The sequence below is a fragment of the Euleptes europaea genome, chromosome 1 (genome assembly GCF_029931775.1).
Source record: "Euleptes europaea isolate rEulEur1 chromosome 1, rEulEur1.hap1, whole genome shotgun sequence".
NCBI lineage: Eukaryota > Metazoa > Chordata > Lepidosauria > Squamata > Sphaerodactylidae > Euleptes > Euleptes europaea.
In genome coordinates this window covers 118,073,286-118,095,842 of record NC_079312.1, presented here as the reverse complement: position 1 = coordinate 118,095,842, position 22,557 = coordinate 118,073,286, and the positions used below count along the sequence as shown (strand labels likewise).

The window sequence follows — 22,557 nt, the reverse complement described above, 5'->3', positions numbered from 1 at the left end:
TTTTACAGTTCTGAGCTGGTAACCTTTCACCCCCATTGACTATATAAGGCCAGGTGTTCCTAGCTAGACACTCTGCCCCCTCTGGCCATTCTGAGTCACTGCACTCCCAACTCTGCTTCAGACTCCATGGTTCAGTTTAGGAAGGGGAGAGTGGTTGGGAATGTACCACATCTTCTGACCCATCCTCTACCAGCTTCCTCCATTGGGAGGATCTTCCAGTTCTTTATGGGGAAGGCCACTCTGGCCTAAGGTTTTGCAGGACTAACCACTCACCAACTGGCTCCTACTCTTCATTGTCTGATCCTGTCCTCTCCCCTGCTGAAGTTCCGGCAGGGATAGGGAGTGAACAGCCAGCCCTTTCCTACTCCAAAGCACTAGTAGCAGACAGAGTTGCCAACAGCTTGGTTCAAACTGGTGCCTCACATCCCATTGACTCTGCATGGCCAGGAAGCCTTGGCATACATCACTGTAGATTCTTCTAGGGTAAGCCTGATTGTTCTTTTGTTTTAGCTGAGATTCCTCCAAATTGATGGGAACGACTCCATTAAAGAGCCCATGAAGTCCTGGACCTTGCTTTCAGAGCAAGTGCAGTCTCCCTACCTGTGCAGAGCATCCATGCTCAAAATTGAGAAATCTATTTCAGTCCTAGTCTGACCAGTTCAGGTGCCAACAGGACCTCCTTAAGATCAACATAGCTTCTAGATTCTCTGTGGGTATTGTACCAGATTAAGTCCTCATTGAGATCAAGGAAAAGAATCCAATGCTCTCTTCCAAACAAATCAGATTAACCATCCTTTCAGCATCCAGAGTATCCTTCCCAGCAAAGGGACTCCAGACTCTGCTAGTCAGCCTGGAACAAATCCTGATTCATCTCCAAAGCTAGTTTTTCATCTAAGGGCTCCTTGGTGCACTATGTGATCTGGCTGGGTATGTTCCAGACCTCCATTCCCTTAGGAGCAGGTTTTCTATCTCCCTGGGATCCAACAGGCAAGTACAACATTAGCTTAGTCTCCCAACTCACCAGCTATCTGTGGCAGAACCAAGCCATAGTACTGGTTCCAATGATGGAACATTTTCCAGGACCTTCTTTGTTTCATTCATTGTGCCCAAGAAACATGGCACTTGGAGACCATTGCTAGATCTATAATGTCCTTAAATGGCAAGAAAGGGGAGATTGGCACACAGACTCTCCCAACTCATAGTGGAGGCTCTCCTAGCAGGGGACATCTTGGCCTTTATAGATTTGCACAAGGCTTATCTGCAGGTTCCCATGCATCCAAGCTCCAACCAGTGCCCTTGCTTGGATACAGACACTAACACCTTTATTATGGTGCCATTCTATTCAGGGTCCCTCCCCCAAAGTCTTCACCCAGTTGACGGTCCCAGAAGTGGCCATCTTCTAGCTCACACATGGATGACCTTATATTCAGGTGATCATACAGATCACAGGACCTCTGGAACATCCATCCACCCATCAGATCCTCCATGCTCACATTCGTAGGCTATCATCCATCTAGAGATGTTGATCAACAGTGCTTGATCCTCTAATGCCCTCCAAGAAAAATATTGTTTGAGTCTCAGGGCAGCTATAGCTCCCCTCTGACATGCAATACCTGAAGATCTGATGACCCTGGTGCAAGCGGGATTAAAATTCCAGAGTTCCATGCAGTGATCAGGAGACAGAGCATCCCCTGGCTGGCCATCCTGGTGTCCCCAACCAACAACAACATGCCAGAATTCTAGCACAGGTGCATGTTGTTGAGGTGGAGGGTGAGGATGCTTTCTCAGTCCCCAGGGCATAAGGGTCTCCAAGGAGCTCAATCGAATACAAGAGAAACAACAGAGGACATCTTTATTGTATCCCTCTGGCCAGAGACCCTGGTTCTCCAACCTAGTGGCGATGGCACAGCAACCATTGAGGATCTTCCCAATGGACCATGACATTCTTCTACAGGGTCCCGTGCTCTGGGATGGTCCCCACCCCTTTGCATGGGGAACACTAGAGTGACATGGCTAGCCAGAAAAGGTTCCAGGCAGTTGTGGCTGGCCCACAAAATTTACCAAGCTATGTGGGTGGTTTTCTACTGGCAGAGTTGGGCAAAGAAAACCAGCACACCTCCTGCAGGTGTATTAGAGGTTCACCACTACCTCCAGGATAGAATGTATCAGAACCAACTCTTTTCGGTGCCAGGTACTGGCCCTTCATGGGTTCCCTGTCCTGTCGCAGAACCCTCACTTGTTAAGACAGGTGGTTACAGCCTTTCCGAAGGGAAGTGGCATTAGCCAAGTCCTCATGCTCAGCATGGTTTCCTTTCGTGGAATCTCCACAGGGTATTGAGAGTTCTAATCAAACCTCTCCTAAGTTTGAGATCAGCTGCACTGAGAATTCAGGCATTCAATGGAGCTTCCCTTGCCCTAAACCTCAGTAGGAAGGGCTTCAGAGCTATCCTTCCTCCAGCTGAGAGAAAAGCTTTACTCCCTTCAGAATTGGGTGACCTTATGCACCAACCCCACTTTTTGCCATCTGTTAACTTTTTGTTCCACAGGGACCAGGACATCTATTTTTCTTTAGTCATTGCAGCCATCCTGTGGAATAGGTCTAGCATAAGTTAGGTAGATATGAGTTTGCTGGGCATCTAAGAGGGTAACAGCCTTCATATCTCTGGCTTCCTGCTGATTGCATTCTTACCCAACAACAGGGAAAAGACAGCATCATTGCAAAACTTAACCAGATGCATCAGAGCATGCCATTTCCCTGGCTTATGGCAGTTATCTCCCATCAGTCTCAAAGATTACTGCCTTCTTTGCTAGAGTGCCCACTACAGATGCAACCCTACACCAATGTATCCACTGCGTGCATACGTAGGACAGTGACTTGGGCTTTGGCCTTTCAGTATCCCATACCAGGATACATTCCTCCACTGATGGCTCAGTGGTAGAGCATCTGCTTGGCACGTAGAAGGTCCCAGGTTCAATCCCTACCATCTCCAGTTAAAGGGACTAGGCAAATAGGTGATGTTAAAGACCTCTACCTGAGACTCTGGAGAGCCGCTGCTGGTCTGAGTAGACAATACTGACTTGAATGGACCACGGGTCTGATTCAGTATAAGGCAGTTTCATGTGATCAAAACAACACTTGACTGTAAAGATTTCTTTTCATCAGCGGATTGGAAAGTATCCTTCCCCACCCTAGTTGGAAGAGGAATTGGAAAAGAACTCCCTAAGTCACATGGGACACTAACTTTTTTCTTCACCTATTTTTCAGCCTTATAGTATGTCTACTTACAGCTCTTCGGGGGGGAGCAGTTTTCTAACAACAGCTTTGGTCATCATCCTATTGCGGATGGGGGGGGGGGAAGCATGCACAACTTCCCTTCAAAAATGTGACAGGTTTACAGCACTAGCCAAACACTTACCCAAAGCAATCCTGAAGAAAAGCTCCTTCCTCACAGCTGAAACTTCATTCATTGGTGTAAACCAGACTCATTGCCAGTGTCAATCCCTGCTCCCTCCCCGCCAAAAAAAAACACACACCAAGGAATCAGCACAAAATAACAGCAGACACATCTGTTCTGCAAAAGCCAACGTGTCCACATTAAAAGATCTTTATTTTTGGATCATCTCTCTTGTCGAACCACAGGATGGCAGTCACCACAGAAATCTGATACACTGTCCTAGGGGAAAACATGCCTCAGAGATCCTGAATAAATAAAGCTACAAAGCCCAAGTTATGTACAAACATCTTAGGCAAAGATATTATGTTTACAAATCTATGTACAGTAAAACAAATGTAAACAGTCAATGCAGCAAAGGACGCACAGGAAAAGGGCAGACAAAATCCAAAACAGTGAGTGGTAAATCCCCCTCCCTCCCCCAGCCTGCCTTGGCTTTGACTCCCTCCTCCTTTCCCTTGCTCACAGGCAATTCTCAGTAACTAGACCAAGACCAGTCCACTGGTTTCTTGAAATAAAATAGGCAAAACCTGCTGATTGGGATGAAGCTGACTGGAAAAGAATTGCAAAAAACTGGGGCGAGAATTCTCCATTTTAAAAACCATCCGCTTTGGTGAAAAGAGACATAATCGGACACCTACATTTCTCATGCTCCACAGAGGAGATGCAGCTACGCCCTAGATGTTTTCCATGGCCCACATCCCAGAGCCTTAGCATGGGTGTTGTGTCAGGTCCCAGGACCCCACGGGTACATCACTTTCATTGAGAGTATGAAAGAGCCATCCTGTAAATATGAGTTCATACTGCATCCCATGTGCACTAGCTGAACCGAGAAGTCCAGGCCTTTCCCAACTGCTTTTTAACATGAACAGGCTCATTCTGGGAAAGAAAAAAAGCACACAAAGATCCATGTGCTGCTTTTAAGTGCAAGGTTTGGAGAAGAGGAAAGCAGTGTGAAGAGGTGGGGGAGAGGGGTTGCTAAGGGACGAGCCAGCATCAATGCAGACCCATGTTAGCAAACTTACAAAATTGGGGGGGGGGGGGGCAGGGACCAGAACAAGGTGATTTGGGCAAGTGTGAATCCAACATCCTGTAAGTCAGATATCAGCGGTGACCACGTTAAAGAACGTCCACGATGGAAATAGAAGAAAATAGACTGTATTGACGTAAGGAGTGTGGTATGTGTGCTAGGATCTTCTCCGGGCAGCTTCTGAGTGCCGAAACACCCACTCAACTCCAGCAGGGGGCACTAACGGAAAAAGTATCGCAAGCAGCTCTTTCCTTGTTCCTTCGAGAACCAATTTCAAGTCACAATGTGGCCTTGCAACTGTTCATACGCTCAGCGGGAGCATACCCGGTGCTGATGACGGTCTGGAAGCTCCTAGACCTGGCGGTGGGCCTTGGTCAAAGCCATTTACTGCCCTGTTGAAAACATGAGAAGTCAGTCACCAAGGAGCAGACAGGCAAAAGTTGCACACACACCAGTTACATTCTAGCACAGGATACAAAAACGAAATCCATTTCCTAAAGGCTACCCACTCATGCAACACTGCAGTTTCCTCTGCCATACTCAAAGCTAAAGGCAGACATGCTTATCAACGCACACAACCAAGATGGGAGAATCCAAGAATACGCCTGCAAACCAATAACTGAGCTCTTGGAATCTACATAGCAAAGAGAAGCTGTGTCAGATCTTCCCACAGTCCCCTCTTCTTTGAAGACTTCAAACCAGCAGGACAGCTTCAAGCTTAGGAGGCTCTGCTCTTTGGCTCACAGAGACAGAATAATCTGCTTATCCAGAGATCTCCCAAACACAGGAGTCTGCAACAGACAGGTTTGCCCCTTTAAGACATCTCTAGCCTTACCATATAATCCGGCATTTTGATAATCTGTTGTTGTCCTCTGGAAGTAGGAAGTTGTCATGCAATGATCTACTTTGCACTTGCTCACAACCCCAAGTGCATACACCAAACTTACCTCTGTTTCCATCATCTTGAGTAAGATCTTCTTTCTATTTAGCACAGATTCAGAGGCAACTGATGTAGTAATTGCTACAGCGCCCCCCCCCCCCAGGTGCCAGGCTGTACAGGAGAGCAATACCACCCCCCTTCTCAGGCTACAACTTACAACAAAAGCCAAGACAGATCTCTTAAGACTAAACAGATCACAGAGAGATTTTTCTCACTGTGCTAAGTGGTCCGTGGCAAAATACCAGAGGTGCCGAGGATGTTTACACTTGGGGATTCTACAATTTAGCAACTACGAAGTCATAAATCAGAAAGCTCAGTGATTCATGGCTTCCAGATTAAGTGAATTTGCTTTAGATACTTGCAGCCTTTTTTCCCATTCCTGAGGAATGGGGTTTTTCAGGTGAGAGTGGAAAAGGGAAGAGAAAAACTGGGTAACAGCAGCCTGCAGATGTATCAGGAGAATGGATTAGGATCCGTGAAGAACATAACAGCAGCCTGCAGATGTATCAGGAGAATGGATTGGGATCCGTGAAGAACAATCATGTGCTGAGAGCCAGGTCAGCACAAACTGGCTTACATCTTGGCATTTTGTCTTCTACTATCCAAATGTGCTAGGCCTATTTTTGAAAAGAGGAGTCAGATGTCAGATTGGGCACGGGAATCTGGGTTCAGGCATTTGCAGCATGATCACCGTCATGCTCTCAGTTGCTACAGGGCCTGGAATTCCGTGACTTCCCAAGTATCTTACTGTGGGTTAAATCTGCAAGTATCACAGCGCTGAAAGGAGTCTCTCAACTGTGCTTGATGTTTTTTTTTTCCTAGTATGTGTTTGGTTTCTGACTCTAAGAATTCAGCTCGGCCAGGAACTGAAGATACCATCTGGCTGCTGAAGTGAAGTCCAAGTTATCAACACATTCTCCTAATCACATGCCTGGTCATATGTTGGCTACAGGCTATTCCTGTCCCCACTGCTGACAGAAGATGCCCCACAGTTACGACTGTTGATTTGTTAACTTTCAAAGGAACTGGACAGAGTAGAATCAATATGATGACCTGTCTTGGCCAGTTGCTATGAGAGTCAGAGAGGCTCCCAGGTCACCAACTCTAGTGGATGCTTGTGAAGCAGGGGGTTTCTAGAGCAAGCTAAATGAAGGTAGTGGACAGAATACAGACCAGGATCACCAGTGAGCCAGAAACAAAACCAGCCTGAGGCAACCAAGCCCTTTGGAAACTGCCAGGCTACAGTGCTAGGTAACAGCCAGGAGCTGAAATACATAACGTTGGTTGCTGTTTCCTTTGGAATTGGCCAGGGTAGGTAACCCATTTAAGTCTCTCCTATCTGAACTGCATCAATATTAGGGATGGCAACCCTCTCCCAGGACCCCTGGGGCATCACTCCTCAAGGAGCAATTTTCATCCCACTTAAAAAGCAGAATCATCACCCATGTTCAAGTTGTGTGTCACTCATTCTATTCATAACTTAGTCATGCAAGGAGGAGGACAGTCCAAGAGAGAAGAAGTGCTTCTCCAGGTATGACAATCTGTCATGCGAAGCCAACTGACTGATCTAGTTGCATGACAAAAGTCAACCTGAAGTACAGCATGAGATTAGTATCTCAGCCCCCACACCCTCAATAGTCAACACTCATCTCCAAGCACTGACCAAACATCATGCCAAACAGATGCAGTTACCCATGACATCTGCAGAGTATCTGACCTAGCCAAACAGAAAGAGATGGAAACAATTCAAGTAAATGCACCAAGAACAACAGAAGCATCTTCAGCTGCCACAAATCTGAGAGCTACCAGTGAATTCTGGGAGGATGTTTAAGAACAAGTTCTTAAGCCCACAGGGAAATCTCTACTGAACATAATAGATAGCACTGCAACAGCAAGGTTTGAGCTACCTAGAATGAATCCAGTTTGCCTACTACTATCTTTTGGGAACTTATTAAAAACAAAAGGCATTTTATTTCCTGTTTCACCAACAGCCCATAGGATTATGACTGCACATAAACATGAATGTAGAGACATACACTTTATACACATTTCCGATGAAGGGAGCTTTGACTCTCAACTCTCTCGGAAAATCTTGTGGTCTCTAAGATACTACCGGTCTGGAATCTAGCTGTCTACTGCCAACCAACACGGCTACTCTCTGAAACTATATATATTTATAGAAACAAAGCTAATGAGGTCCTTGGAGGGCTTAAAGGAGACAGATATTTAGCAGTAGCAGAATAAAAATTATCACAATACTGGTGTTCAGAATTTAAGAAAAGAGGACATTAATGATAAGCTAATGGAAGGTACAAAGCAGACCAAGCAATTCTCCCAGGGCTAGAAGCCAAAGCATGCTCTACTGATGCTGCTGTTATGGTGTGACAGAACCGTGTGCTTCCTGGCTTGATCTGAACAACAGCGAAAACAAGAAAGGTTACCCACTCAGCTGGGCAAGGAGGCCTAAAGAAGAGCTCGGAAAGAACTTCACACAAAGTAATTTCTTCCTTGTCAATCTACAAGACGTGAAATTCTCTACCTTGAAGGAAATCACTTTTGTGAACAAGCTCTCTCTCAGATCTGGTCTAAGTCTTCATTTCCCCTTAAACTCTCCTAGCATTAACAACTACAAATGATGCTGGCTTTAGTAATAGTAGAAGAAGAAGAATTGGTTTTTATATGCTGATTTTCTCTACCGTTTAAGGAGAATCAAACCGGTTTACAATCGCCTTCCCTTCCTCTCCCCACAACAGACACCTTGTGCGGTAGGTGGGGCCGAGAGAGTTCTGAGAGAACTGGGACTAGGCCAAGGTCACCCAGCAGGCTTCCTGTGTAGGAGTGGGGAAACAAACCCGGTTCACCAGATTAAGAGTCAGCTACTCATGTGGAGGAGTGGGGAATCAAACCCGGTTTTCCAGATTAGAGTCCACCGCTCTTAACCACTACACCACACTGGCTCTCAAGTCTCATGTACATGGGACATAACATTAAACAGGTTTTCCTGTGACTCTCAGCAGCAGCACAGTACCCTTCCAACCACACTGATCTGGTGGGTCACCCAGTTCTCCCACACCTTAGACAGCAAAATTGTGCAGACAAAGCAACTAAGCACATCAGCAGCACAGCCAGCAGTACAGCAATGAACGAGTTACCTCAGTCAGTCCCACCACCCAACCACAGGTTTTTCATAAGGCAGCAGCAGCAGACTGGGTCGGGTCCACAAGCATACGTGGCTGATTCAGGATCCAGCGACAAGTGGGGGCAGGGAGAAGAGTACAGGGGCTAGAGAGAGAAAAAAAGAGGGGAAGAGGAAAAGGGCATGCCTGAACTCACTTTCTGTGCCACAGTAAGCTATAGCTCAGCCCCAGCCAGAATCATTAGAATGGGGAAAATGGCAGCCAAACACAATAAGCCAGCGGAGGCCCAACTCTATGGAAATAGTTCATAGTTTGATAGAATAGGGGGAAAGGAGAGGAAAAGCAGCAGGCAAAGGAAGAGGAACATTATGCAAGAGCCACAGAGCATCAGGGCCAAGAGCAGAAACGATTTGGGGAAAGTGCCCACTGATGTTACCTGCCCACTTCTGGGTTGTTTGGATACCTCTAGTCCCTGATGCCCAAGGATCTGTGTGCCTGTTTTTATGGTATATACTGAAAGCAGGTGCGGTTCCCTCGATAACTCTACTTCTACCTTTAGACAATATTTTTAAAAGATAGGCACAGAGGCCACCTAACCATTACTGCTTTTTATTTTACCTTGTGTGTTGCTACTGTGCACAATGCAGAGGTCTCATCTACATTAAATAGGACAGAAGCTGGCATCCAGAGACAGAAAAATGAATAATAGAAAGAAGTCTAGTGGTTGTAGAAATACAGGCTAAGCGCACCATACTGGTTCAGGAAATGCTTTGGTGAAAAAAAGTGCCTTGGGGAGAGATTTCAAGGAGAAGTTCGGATGTTGTAAACAAGGTGAAAAACTGGGCCAGTGTAAGATGAGCTTACACACAATGGAGAACAGAGAGGGTAACACAAAATGCACACAAGCCTTGAATGCTTCTTGTGGGTCAGTTACACCTTACACAACACAAAGCAGCCAAGGATGCAGACGGAACAGGAATCTGACTAATCAAGAGTGACCCTTCCCTTGCTGCAATCTGCTTATTGTTCACAGCATGGCTCAAAATAGCAAGCGCGGGTCTTAAGAAGCTCGTCATAGGATTTAAGATCATGAACTACAAGCAGCAGTTCAATTGGTATTTCACTGCTGTAGTGCTAGGCTGCACATCGAACACCAAGTGCAACCCCCACATGGGACTGTAGGTCTGCAAGCCATTTCCAATCCATGTGCAAATCCTGTAGACACAAGCTTGGTCTGCAAGCTATACAGAAAACACTATTCAACCTGGCACAAAGCTAGTCAGCAGAGCTTCTACACAAGGTTGCCCTGAAGGACTCAAGACTTATTTGCGCTATGCAAGATACACTTCATTTGTCTGTGCCTGTTTTCACTAGGTTTGGGGCCAAAGGGCAGGGAAGACAAGGAACATGGCTGACTGGACCAACTCCACTTACAGAACCTTACATACCCAGAAAATAGCACCTGCGATCCCCCAGCCTATTCCATGGGATGTTCAAGGGGGAGAGAAATGGATACTCTGTGGGTTTGAACAATGACAGCTGAAGAGATATGTTGTCCCTCTCTGAATAGGTCAGTCCCACTTTAATCTTGGGGTGGGGATGGTGACATGAAAAGCTGCAGTCCAGGCCTAGCAATTGTGACTGCTCGATATACTGCTTACTTTGAGGAATGAGACCATATTTGCCATCAACACTCTCCCCAGTTTAGCAGAACACTGCAGAGAGTACAAAAGGACTCAGTACTATTTGTTCTGGTTTCCGACAACAGCTCAGGTTGCCATCCTCAGAGACACAAGCTTTTAATGTTTCCTGCAGGAAGAGCGCCTCCGTAGACAGAGTCTACATACACAGAGTAAGATGCCTTTGGACAAACATGGAGCGTTTCTGCCTGTTAAGAGTGCAATTCTGTATTCCACCTCTTAGAAATCTCAAGGTCAACCTAAACTTACGCTTTGTCATAGAATGTTGTATGTCCTGAATGACAGAACTTCATGCCATTGCTGTTGATCATGCTGCTGTTTATATTCCCTGAAACGTATGATTTCCGTGACGCCTGGTCTTTTGCAAAGTTTCTGCAAGCAGCTAGTTTGGATTCCAAGGCCTGAGAAAGGAGTGAAAAACATATTTATTAATTAGTCTTCGTGAAGAGTAAAGAAGACAGAATAGCATTAGAAGAGTCAACCTGATAAAAGCCTAAGTAAAGTATCAGGGCCAGATTGGCCAACATTCACACTATATTCTTAAAAAGAACTGAAAAATATCATGGTAGGCCATTGAGGGAAAGTTAGTTTTCCAAATGACTGGATAAATCAGACTGTGTAATACAGAACTTTCAGAAACTACAGCCAATCCTTCTCACTACCCCTTAAATTTTGTAGAGCAGTAGCTGAAGCAGCTCTTTGTACCCCTTCAGCAAACAGTTTGAAAAAATTGGGAGCAGCTTGCAGAACAGCAGCCCTGGAGGTATTTGTTAAAAACATAAGGAAAAGAAAAGCCCTGCCGGATCAAACCAAAAGTATATTTAGTCCACTATCCCATTTCTCAATCACCAACCAGAGGTCTCCAGGAACCCACAAGCAGGAAATGAATGCAAAAGCAACCCTCCCACATCAGTTCACAGGACTGCTAACAAAGCAGCACATCTATACTACGCCAAGCCTCTTTAATACATACTGGAGACAACAGTCCCAATAACCAAGTTCACGCAGCCTCTTGTAGTCCCCACAAATATTTTTTGATGCAAAAAGTTGCATAAATTCTGCTCATACATCTTCATTTCTCAGGGCTATTTAGGTCTGTTACACTTATACCACTGAAACATACCATCTGCTGTTGGCTCTCATCTGATATAACTGTAAACATTTAAGTTTCCAGCTCATACTAAGAAAGTCCAATCATGTGATAGCATTTAGGGAGCGCACTAGGCCATATTTCAACACATCCAAACCTGAACTCTGAATGGTTCTTACCCCCACTTTTCTTAGGAGATCACCCACAATGTTGAGTGCAGATATTCTGGCAGATGGAGTGAGAGGACTGGTACCAAATCCATTGGGAATAGCTGCAAAACAAAACCAGGGTGGGGTAGAAGCAGGATAAGTCACAGTGGGTTGGACTCAGTGACCCATCAATGGAAGGTTCTGACAGTTGCAGATCTTTCCCGTTCTTTTCCTGCCCACAGCAGTCCTTTCTGAACCCAGGAAAGTTTAACCCCAGAGTGGCAGACGTCATGTGAACTAATAGCCTTGTGGATTGGGAGGCTGCAGTAGGGAGAGGGAAGGGGTCAAAAATGCCTCTTGGTCTGTTAATGGAGCTCTGCTGACAGAAGAGGCAGGAAGGGCAATTTTGACCCATTCTCCCTCCTTGCTGCAGCCTAAAAACAAATGAAACTGTTGGGCCACACAGGTCCTGTGGCCATGGGAATAAACTTTCTAGGGGTCAGAAAAGATTTCTGGGGGCAGCGAAGAAAATCTGTGATCCTTGCACTGCCTCCAACCCATACACTTTTTATATATGTAAATATCTCAGCATTCACAAGCAACTAACTCCAGAAGAATAGAAATGGAGACTACTCCCACTCCAAGACTCCCCCATGCCCCAAGGGACGGCTGCCATACAAAGTATCTAGGATAGCTGTCCTCCAACTGAATTTGGAAGATGGCAGCAATGCACTTCTGAGCATGGCAGCAGATCCAGCTTCTCTTCATAATAATGAGTCATCTAATCACCTTCTAGATAAAAGCCATTAGGGCATCTGCAATAACATATCTGCCTGTACAACCCAAGAGAAAGGCTATGCTAAGCTGTCTTCCAACATCAGCATCAGACTATGTGAGTAGACATAGCCATAAGCCAAACCCAATACCTTCGGTTCCCTGAACGTTTTTCTCCCATACTCCCAATCTCAACGCTGCTATTATATGGGGTAAGACTTTGTAAAAAGAGTAACAGAGACAAAATTTAAGTAAGTCACACAATGCACAAAGCAGCATGTATTTCCTCAAAAGTTTCCTTCAAGTCCTTCTCTGGGCCAATATTTCAAGAGTACTAAAGCTGAAACTATGCAAGAGCTTTTTGACTGCAATACACACCTAGGGTCTAAGAGTACTTAAACTCCTTCACAACCTTCACAGCACACATGTTTGTTTAGTCTACCTTTTGGTGAAGGAAAGCTGTTCTCACAGCCTTTCCCAACAGGTGTTGCTGGCAGAGATAGAGAGGCCTGGACAGCTGAATCCATCTTCTCACAGTCTAAAGTTGGAGAACTTGGGGCTGACTTTCGGGTTACTTCCTGCTGCCTTTCCCTCACTGCGAGTTCTTGCCTTAAATCTGTAGGATTTGAAGAAAATTTTGCAGACTTATCCCTTGACATCGAAAACAGAAACATCCACCAACCAGAACACTCTCCATAATTCTCCCCTGAACACGTGCCAAATCAAATCCCAGAGCAATATGAAACTCACACAGGCAGAAGCTGCATGCCTTGATGTCAAACCCTGGGCAGGCTTCATTTGCTTTAGAGATTCAAGTCAACAATAAGTAATCATATGTGCGTCTATACAGAACAGAGGCATTAGTAACTGTATTTGATGGTACATCAGTTTGTTTTAAGAAGTGTTGTGTCCTTGCTAGAACAACAGGGATGCATCTGGCCATTAGCTGCAGAACTTATGTCAAGAACGCCAAAGGAACATATTCATACAGGAGAACATGAGGAGGGATCTGCACCGTGTTAAAGGTTAATGCTAGATTCCAACTTTCTTAAACTAGCAAGCACCTGTAAATCAAACAGTACCTCTTGCTTCATCCTTCAGCCTTTGTACAGAAACTAGCAAAGATTCTTTGTCATCCAGCTCACTTTCCAAAAAGGCATTTCTCTCAATGGCCTGATTCAGCCTTTGTTCGAAGTCTTCCAAGGAAACAATTGTAGCCCTAGAGACAAACATCCAGAAGATATAAATCTTCAGTATGCATTTAGAAGTGGGGAAAGGAGCAGAGCAACTACTTGACAATGAAATGGTATGTTTGAGAAGATACCTCAGAAGCAAGTTGAGAAAACCAATCCGATAAGCAAATTCAAAATCTAAGGAATAGCTTAACTTTATTCTAGAAATACACATGAATTCACATGGGGCCAAAGTTAAACATGCAGTTAAGCCTCCTGCTCAAATCAACAATTCCCTCTAAGTAAATAGCCAGACCTACTTCTCAAGGCGTCAAATCAAACATACATAGCGATGCATTTTTGCACATATTTGGCAAGTATTCCCTAAGCCTGACAGCAGGACTTTCTAAAAATGTTTGAGACACTCCTATCTAGAAGAGATGTGCCAAAGCAGGCTGCTTCATTTAGACGTTACCTTATCCCTGTGGGCTCTACAAGAGCAAAAATGGTCAATTACTTTCCCACAGCACATTCTGCAGACTAGTCCCAGGGAGAAATCAGTCCAACACTGGCCACAGACAATACTACAAACTCAAAGGGAGGCCAAGTTCTGTTTACTGAGGAATGCAAACTGGGACTGAGCCAATGGGGAAATCATTTTTTTTTGTTTTATTTTTATTATTTAAAACATTTCTAGGCCACCTTTCCACCCAATTCAGGTTCCCCAAGGCAGCAAACATTCCTATCATTAAAATAGCATTTAAAATACAAATACATATAATAATATTTAATACTAAATAAAATAAATACAGGCACAGAAAGTGGGAGGAGGGCTAATAAGATTTTGTAAAGGAATGCCAAAACAAGAGTCTGCACCCACTGGTGAAAAACAATGTTAGAGACAGACAAATCTTACAGGGGAAGGGGTTCCAAAATTTTGGCACCACAACCGAGAAGACCCTTTCTTGGGTTGTCACCCCTTTAGCTTCATATGGTAGGTCACCCAAAGCAACTCCTCTGAAAACTATAGCAGTGGTCAGGTAGGTTCATATGGGATTAAGCAGGCCTTAAAGATGCTGGCCCCAAGCCATATAGGGCATTAGAAGTCAATACCAGCACTTTGATTGGACACAGAAGCAAATTGGGAACCAGTGTAGATGGAACAGGACTGGAGTGATATTGTCCCTCCGACCCACCCCAGTCAATGCTCTGGCCACAGCATTCTGTACCAACTTGTAGCTCATGAACAGTCTTCAAGGGCAGCATTATAAAGATTGCACTACAATAGTCTAATATAGCTGTTCCCAGGGCATGCACCACAGAGGCAAGATCTTTCCCTCCCAGGAAGAACCACATTTTCTTTAATATGGGTTGAGTTTGTGGAAACACCAACAAAATTTATTTATATTTCCTGCTGAGCTGTGAGGTAACCAAGTGAATACTGTTTGCTGTTTGTAGCATACAGAGTGTTTTCGAAACTGCCAGAAACACCAGCAGAGTACTAATACAGCATTTACGGAAGCATCTGCCTCAGGCAGAAAACAGATTTCCCAGCTACCACCAACATTAAGACCATTACCTCTTGGCGCGCTCAAGGTCATCATTAGCTTGCTCTAGTTCTCTCACGTATTTATGCAACTGGTCTTTAATTGCCCGTGTCTGACTCAGGTCATCCTCCAACAAGGACACTTGCTTGTAGCTCTGTGCATACTGGTGCTCAAGCTTCTCCTGAAAGCACAACAGTTCAATGAAAATAGTCCCTATGAAACCAGATCAAGCAGTTTAAAGATATTCCTGCCTTCCCCTACACCACTTCAGCCAAATGAACAGTTATACATGCAGGTACATTAAGTAGGTACCTAAACTATAACATAAAGACAGGCAAAATAGCACCCAGCGTGACTCAGTTTTTTAAGGGGGAAAAGGTAGCAGACTGCTTCTCTGCTACATTTATGAACTGCAAATTCAAACAACCTTTGGGAGGGGTAAGTACAAAAAAAACTCTCAGATAAGAGAAACATATTATAAGGTCTAGACTTAAGTGATGCGATAGACACTACACCCAAGCCCACATCACATATAATTATCAAATTATTTGGGTTCCATCTTCTGGTTATCAGCTGCTAATGGTAGCAGTTGTTTTCCTACATAGCCCAAGGCAGTGTAAAAAATGACCTCAGAGGCGCATTTGGGCTCCCTCCCTCCCCATCCCTGTCTGGGTACAGAATTTCCAGTTATATAGCTCTCCAAGGAAACCAAGATTACATTAATCAACTGCCAGCAAAATATAATATATTCCAGTATTAGAAAACATCCTCTTTATTAAAACATCAGCTGACAAAGAACAGCCTTACAAGTCTTAAGAGAGACCAGTTATGTTGGTGCCTCTGCCAGTCCTTTCCACAACACAGGGGCAACAGAAGAAAGGGTCTGGGAATGGGCCAAGGAAGAGTACGTCACCCTCAGTGTGAGGACTGAAAAGAGAAACTACTGTCAGGAGTGCAGCTGACCTAGAGGGTGATATAGGAAAAGACGGTCCTTCAGATATGCATGTTGAATTGAATGTGGAAGCAAGTCAGAAGCCAGTGAAACTACTTCCAAATTGATATTTTATGTTCTAGATCTTGGCAAAAAATGAACATTCTGTGCTAATTGAAGCTTCTGTGTTGTCTTTAAGCATAGCCCAATATACAGTGCATTGAAGTGTCTCCAGTCTACAGGTGATAAAAGCATGGATAAAGGTAACTAGGTCAGCTGACTCTAAGATGGACAGGCTCCAAGTAAGACATGATAGAAGAAAGCACTCCTGGCAACAACTCCAACCCATTTTCACACTAATAAGGCTCTTCGTAACACTCGGGACTCTTTACCTGACCAGCTAATGCAGGACTTCACTAATTTTCTTTGGCTTTAAAACCTAGCCCAAAAACTTACTCCTTCAGGATTTTGTACTTTAATGACCAAATTTTCTAATAATTACAACCACAAAACCTAATCCAAATCTCTTCAGTTTCTTGTAATTTTATTAAAATTTACAGAAGCATTGTAGTATATAAATACAGGGGGAATGCTGGCTATCATCACAACAAAAAGCTAACTTCTAACCCTAGTCTAACTTCTCCCCCATTTCTCATAATTCCATTAGCACCTTAAAAGGTGCCATTAATTTAATACTGAAGGCACTATAGAAAGGAAGCCACCACTGAACATTTTAACAAGCAATGACAAGAACTTCATGCACGTTTATTTTTATGCCATACAGCAAAACATTCTGATGAGAAGTGATAAATTAGTCTTCTGTTTGATCCAGCCAGCATTTTTGCTCTATCCCAGGTGATTTCCTTCCTTAATAATACCCCGTTACACATGGCTTTTCTCCATGCAGGATTCATGGTTCCAAACAAAGCCTCCCCCCCCCCAAATGGCCAAAGGGAACCCCTTCCTCCCTTCTTCCACTTGTGGAAAAACTGGTTTGCACCCTTTGTGCTTCCACTGAGAACTGCTAAGAGATGCCAGAATAATCTGGCTCCTAAAGAAGGAATTCGTAATTTTGGCAAGAGATGCCCTTAACTTTTCCTAAGAACACAGACCTAGTTTGCAGGTAGTACCCTCCACAACCCCAAGAATCTTGTCAACATTGATCAAGGAGTTCAATCCAGAACTACCCATACAATTTTGAGAAGCACATGTTTGACATCTGAAGTGCATCTAAATGGCATCCAATTCTACTTTGAGAGTATTTACCCTCAAAGTGTCTATCAAAAGCACCACAGCATTGGGACGAATCATGTAGCTGCACTAGAGGCATGGAAGCAATGGTTAACAGACCATGATAAACAACTGGACTAGATGAGAGTCTGTGGATACACTGCAGACTTGCTATAGATGCTCAGGTACAATGTACCTCCAGTCTATTGGGTTGGTGGGAGGGCATGCCATTCTATGAAGTCATACAGCACCAAAACAGGTACTGTACTACGTAATCCATGAGCTGAGCTTACTAGCACCTTTAAATGGCAACAGAATGGGCCAATAAAATTGGACCCCGACTCAATCTTTACCAAACTTGGGGGTTCTTTTAAGGAGAGTCATCAGCAGTTATGATGAAAATTTGGTGCCTCTACCTTTAAAAAAAGACCCCAGAGCCCTGAAAAGATTCTCCATAGACTATAATGGAGCCACATTTTTCAGGATTCCCGAAAAAAGCTGGAAAAAACCCATATTGGTATGGGGATTTGGAATTTTTCGGGAATCACAAACGTTTTCGGCTCTAATGTACCCAAATCTAAAAAAATATTCAAAATTATTTTTGTGTGTGCACACCCCTACACTACATATCTACTGTCACCAGCACCATTACCTTTAAAGTTTCCACTTCCTGCTTCAGTCTTTGGTTGTCTGCTTGCAAGTCCCGGTTTCTCTGTTCCGCTTGCACCAGCTGGGCTTCCAACTCTGCTTCCAGTTCTCTGCTGCCCTCCTGGAATTCAGCCAGCTCTTCACGTGCCTCCTGGAAACTATAGGAGGGATGTTACTACAGACCAGCCGAGTTCCTACCTTGTCACCTTAATCCATGGCCATCCCCCCACCGTTCTACAGTCTGAAAGCATTTATTGCTGAGTCAATTAAATGTAGGTTATCATGAGAATGTAGTATCAGAGCTCTCCCCTGTAAAAGCATGCTGATGTGATTGTTGTGCATTATCTTAGATATATCTCCTGTAAAAGGTCAATATAGAATTTTTCCAAGCATGTATGACCCTACGTTATGAACCTCTCAACTGGTTTTGATACCATTTATCACAATAACTTACTTAGTCACCAGATAGGGCTAAGAGATGTAAGCACTACACTACAGTGGTTCAATTCCTGTCAGGCAGCCCTCCTAACATGGTGCCGGGGAGACAGCTATTCTGTACCAAGTGTGCCTCAAGAATCCACCTTGTCCCCTCTGCCATTAACATCTACCTAAAATTGCTGAGATTGGTTTTCTAGATATTTGGGGAGTGATGTTACTTAACTTTTTACATATGTTGTACTCCACTTGCTGACTGACTGAACAGTCTTCCTCATACCTGTAATCAGTCCAACCGCACTGCATTACTCTGTTTTACTGGGAAACTTTGCCATTGGTTTCAAGTGTTGTTGTTTTTTAATCAAACTTTGTAATTTGCTTGCTGACTGACTAAATAGATCTTATATTTGTAAATCCACCTTGAGTCCCAATGAGAAAGGGAGACTATAAATGAAGCTAATAATAATAATAACTATTTCTACTTTTCAACCATACCATGTGACAGTGTATGTCATAAATAGGCTTAGGTTCAAGGAGGGACTTGGTAAGGGTGAAAAAGAGGGATCTAACCTACATGGAATTATCTCCCAGCCCTAGGGGGAGACTAGCCGAAGCTTTAATCAACACAGCAGATGGTTGACGGGGAGGGAGCTGATCTGACAGTTAACAGATCCTTGATTCTTGATGAGCTTGCTCTTCAGAAGTGGTAGATGTGCAATTTGGAGGGAAATATAACAATATGGATACGAGATGCAAACTGGACCCCAGTTTGTTTCCAAGCACAATTTAAAGTGTGCTGATCTTAACCATTGAAGTCTTACATGGCCTCTGCTGAGTTGGTCTTAAGGATATGCCCTTCTGTGTGAATCCTCCTGAAGTCATCCGAGATGACCCTCCCCAGAGTACCAGGATATCAAGAAACAGAAGCTTTTCTGTAGTGACACCCTCAATAAAGAGGCCAGTTTGGCTAAGACTGATAAATCTGTCAGTGAGGGAAAGATAGGCTCTGTTGATTAATAAGCAAGTATATTTTTGGATGTTCTCTGAAATTTTTTATGCGGCTGCCAATCTGTAGTTTATATTTTTAAAACCAATTTAACTGTTGTGTTATAATATGTCAATCTGCTTAGGGGCTCCCTGGAACCCTACTGGCAGAGCATAAATTTTAAAATAAGTAGATTACAAATGGTCATGCCACACTAATCAAGAAAATTCAGGTACAATTCCATGAATTGAAGTAACCAGGAGATGTAGAGTTTCCTAGATTGTTCATTCTTACCGCAAGGATCCACTCCACCATATGACAATTTCCTTTTGATAATGTGGGGTGTTTCAAGCAGCACTCACTGTCTGATATGGCATAAGGGACCATCATTCAAAAGGAAATTCAAACATTCTATGGCGTGCGGCCAAGCTCTTGGGCACCTGAAGTCAGACTTTTGATCTCAATATTTTTCATCATTCATATCTACAGAGGGTTATCAATGCACAGATCTCCGAATTTTTAGAAAAGTATTAATAACAACCACATGGGTCTCCATTTCAGATTTTTGGGCACAGCATGGTAATTCCTATGTATTTTCCTTCCAAAAGAACAGCAGCTCCAGGGGAAAGAGGAGATATTAACTAAGAAAGTAATTATACACCATTCCCCTGCTTCCAAATCCCCTCCCCCTCACTGCTATTAAGATTTTGAAGGGGGGAAAACCACAAGAGGTTTTATTCACAAATGACCCATCTATACACATGTTCAGCCCCCAGGAGAAAGAGTGGCTGGGCTTTGAACACTCGTACCTCACAATATATTAACTACTTTGATATGAGTGGTTCAAATATTTATTTACAGCCCCTGAAATATATTAAGCGGCTAAAAAACCCACAAAGCACGCTTCGTTTATTATTAACCTTCCCCCCCCTTTCGTCTTCTTTTTTACTTTTAAATAGCTTTGTCCTGGCAAAGTGCAGCACAGAATCTATACAAAAGGAACACTACAAGTCAGGACAATGAAGCTACTATCTGGTCTCTAAGGGGGTGTGCTTTCTGGTGACATATAACAGCTGCCTTTGTCTTTCACTCCACTTTGGGCATATTCAGCATTCAAGCAGCAGACTGAATTAATTTGGATCATGCATTTACTGGGCTGCGCTCACAGAATAAAAAGGGGGTGGGGCTGAGATGGCAATTTAATCACTGATAAGCCACATCAAGTCAGAAACTCCTACAATTCATGAGCTAGGAATGACCTTATCCAAATCAGCCAGCTCTACATTTAATGTAAACTTCAGTTTAACCCAAACTTTGAAGAGGCACTCCAAAGTAAAGTAGATACAGTATTAATCCATCAATGAGGCTTGAGACTGAATCTGCCAAGGACAGCAAGCAGCAGCATTCTTGAGACAATAAAGGGCCCCATTGTTTATAAAAGTAGATTTCTAACAATGCAAGGCCAGTCCTGGACAAAGATTCAGTTCCTGCATCCCAGAGCATGGAGCTCACAGCTAACCTAGAGGCATGTAGCTCCCAACTGCAGAATTCTTGCTTCTGGGACAGGATTTTAAAGATTATCACAAAGAGAGCAATTCCAATGCATTAACCCCTATCAAAGAGAACCGTATAACATGTCACTACAAAACTGAGCTGCCATACCTTTGCTTATACTTCAAAGAAAGCTCCTTCCAGTATGCCGTTTCTTCCTCTAGACTTGAAAACTCACGCATTTCTCCACAGTCCATGATCAGGGAAACCTGCAAAATACATCATAAAATAAGCAAGGCCACAAAACACACAGCAGCTTTCCGAAGTTAAACTCATGTATAAGGCGAGCAGATATACACCTCCCCTTCTACTTCCATCACCAGAAGAGCTGATATACACTGACATGTTCTAATTGGCAATGAAAAAGCAGCAAGACAAGGATTTCAGTCCTAATTTAGAACCAGGCCTCAAAAATCTTAAGAAGATACTTCATTTTATTTGAGGCTTATCTGCTTTCACTGTTTTGAAAAGCCAGACTTAATTCCAGAACACACAGAAGAGTTAAAGATACAAGACAAATCTGGCTAAGGGATATGCAAACTGATGATCAACACTTTCTACATTACTGAAGATTTCCAGCCAAAGGCACAGGTACCTAACTTTGTGAAGCACCTACAAGGTGATAATTAGGGAAGGTTAAATTCTGGTCCTGTTTAGACCAGCACCAGTTTGGTTTTGCTCTGCAAGAAAGAAAAAAGGCTGCGTGACCAGTTTCCCTAGTTCCATTTTTTAAAATGGGTGGGTGGAAAGTCACTTGGGAGTGACCAGTCACTCTCTAAGTAATTAAAAGCACTTGTCTGACCCTCCTCCAGTGCTGCTGTAATCATTTACTTATGCTTCCTTTTAAAGCTACCGCAGCAGTTTCTCTCCTCTTTCATGCATGCATATACACATCCCTTAGTAGTGGATGGGGAAACGACTGCACTGGCACCCTTTCCCATCCTCCTGTTCCATGCAGGCCCATATGCACCCTTGCTCTTGAAGGGAAAGGAACATGCTAACAATTTGTTCTCCTTGTATCACAAGCTTCTATTTGCCTCTTACAGGGAAAACAGAGGAAACTTTTTTTCCTACAGCCCATGGCGTTTTGTTTTTTAGAAAACAGCAGAAAAAGGTTTTCCCCACCCAACAACTGCACATGAGCTCTGATACACTAATTTTTGTACAAGCCTCCATTTGTGACAGGCTCCACCCACTGAGCCACAATTTTGTGATTAAGTAGTTCTCAGAATCAAGAAGTCTTTCCCTTCCGTTTAAAAAAACCACATTTTCCAGCAACTTTAGAATGGGTTGAATGCAGCAAGATGACTCAAGTCCTTTATTTGTTTAGAAGCACACAGATAAACAGGGAGGGAGAGCAGTTATAATGAACCCACAAAAAGCAAGAAACACACTTGCTTAAAACACACACACAAAATACTCTGGATTTTTTCCCCTCAGTGGTGCATGGTTCCAGTCAACATTTCTTCCTCCTCCAAGTCCTGAGCTGGGCCCTCATCGCAAAAATCCAGCCACATCAATAATTAGCATTAGCATGTGAGTTAGCTTCAGGGCTGTTTCTCTACAAGCCGCTTTTAATTTCCTAACTGGGCGGCACTTCTTCCACCCAATGCCAACAAAGGCAGAAATAAAGGACTTATCATTGCCTTGCAGAGAATATGCACTTGTCCCCTGCACACATGTGAACAAATGCTAATTTTAGACAAAGATTACTGCAGGATTTTGATGAGTATCAATAACCACTTCTTTTCCTTCAGGCATCCCACACCTCTGACCCACATTTCTG

The 22,557-nt window shown here is 43.7% G+C and overlaps 1 protein-coding gene across 2 annotated transcripts; it reads right to left on the bottom strand.

Moving 5' to 3' along the window:
- Positions 1 to 4,510: 4,510 nt before the first annotated feature.
- NDEL1 (nudE neurodevelopment protein 1 like 1) lies at positions 4,511 to 21,012 on the bottom strand. Of its 2 annotated transcripts, XM_056853907.1 has the most exons (9): positions 20,883 to 21,012; positions 17,805 to 17,958; positions 15,024 to 15,172; positions 13,355 to 13,491; positions 12,715 to 12,888; positions 11,529 to 11,620; positions 10,509 to 10,660; positions 8,575 to 8,704; positions 4,511 to 4,874 (listed from the first exon to the last, which is right to left on the bottom strand). In XM_056853907.1, exons 1-8 carry the CDS (start codon positions 20,966 to 20,968, stop codon positions 8,608 to 8,610), a joined length of 1,041 nt encoding a protein of 346 aa, XP_056709885.1. In that variant the 5' UTR covers positions 20,969 to 21,012; the 3' UTR covers positions 4,511 to 4,874; positions 8,575 to 8,607. The 2 variants fall into 2 exon arrangements, with proteins under 2 accessions (XP_056709885.1, XP_056709893.1); XM_056853915.1 differs by lacking the exon at positions 8,575 to 8,704.
- Between the last annotated feature and the right edge of the window lie 1,545 nt (positions 21,013 to 22,557).

Excerpts from the sequence above, each read along its gene's own strand:
- NDEL1 (XM_056853907.1), bottom strand. The coding sequence starts at position 20,968 with ATGGACTGTGGAGAAATGCGTGAGTTTTCAAGTCTAGAGGAAGAAACG. Across the intron at positions 13,492-15,023 it reads GACCTTGAGCGCGCCAAGAG|GGCTACAATTGTTTCCTTGG; the intron begins GTAATGGTCTTA and ends GTTTGTCTCTAG. Across the intron at positions 11,621-12,714 it reads CAGCTTTCCTTCACCAAAAG|CTATTCCCAATGGATTTGGT; the intron begins GTAGACTAAACA and ends TTTGTTTTGCAG.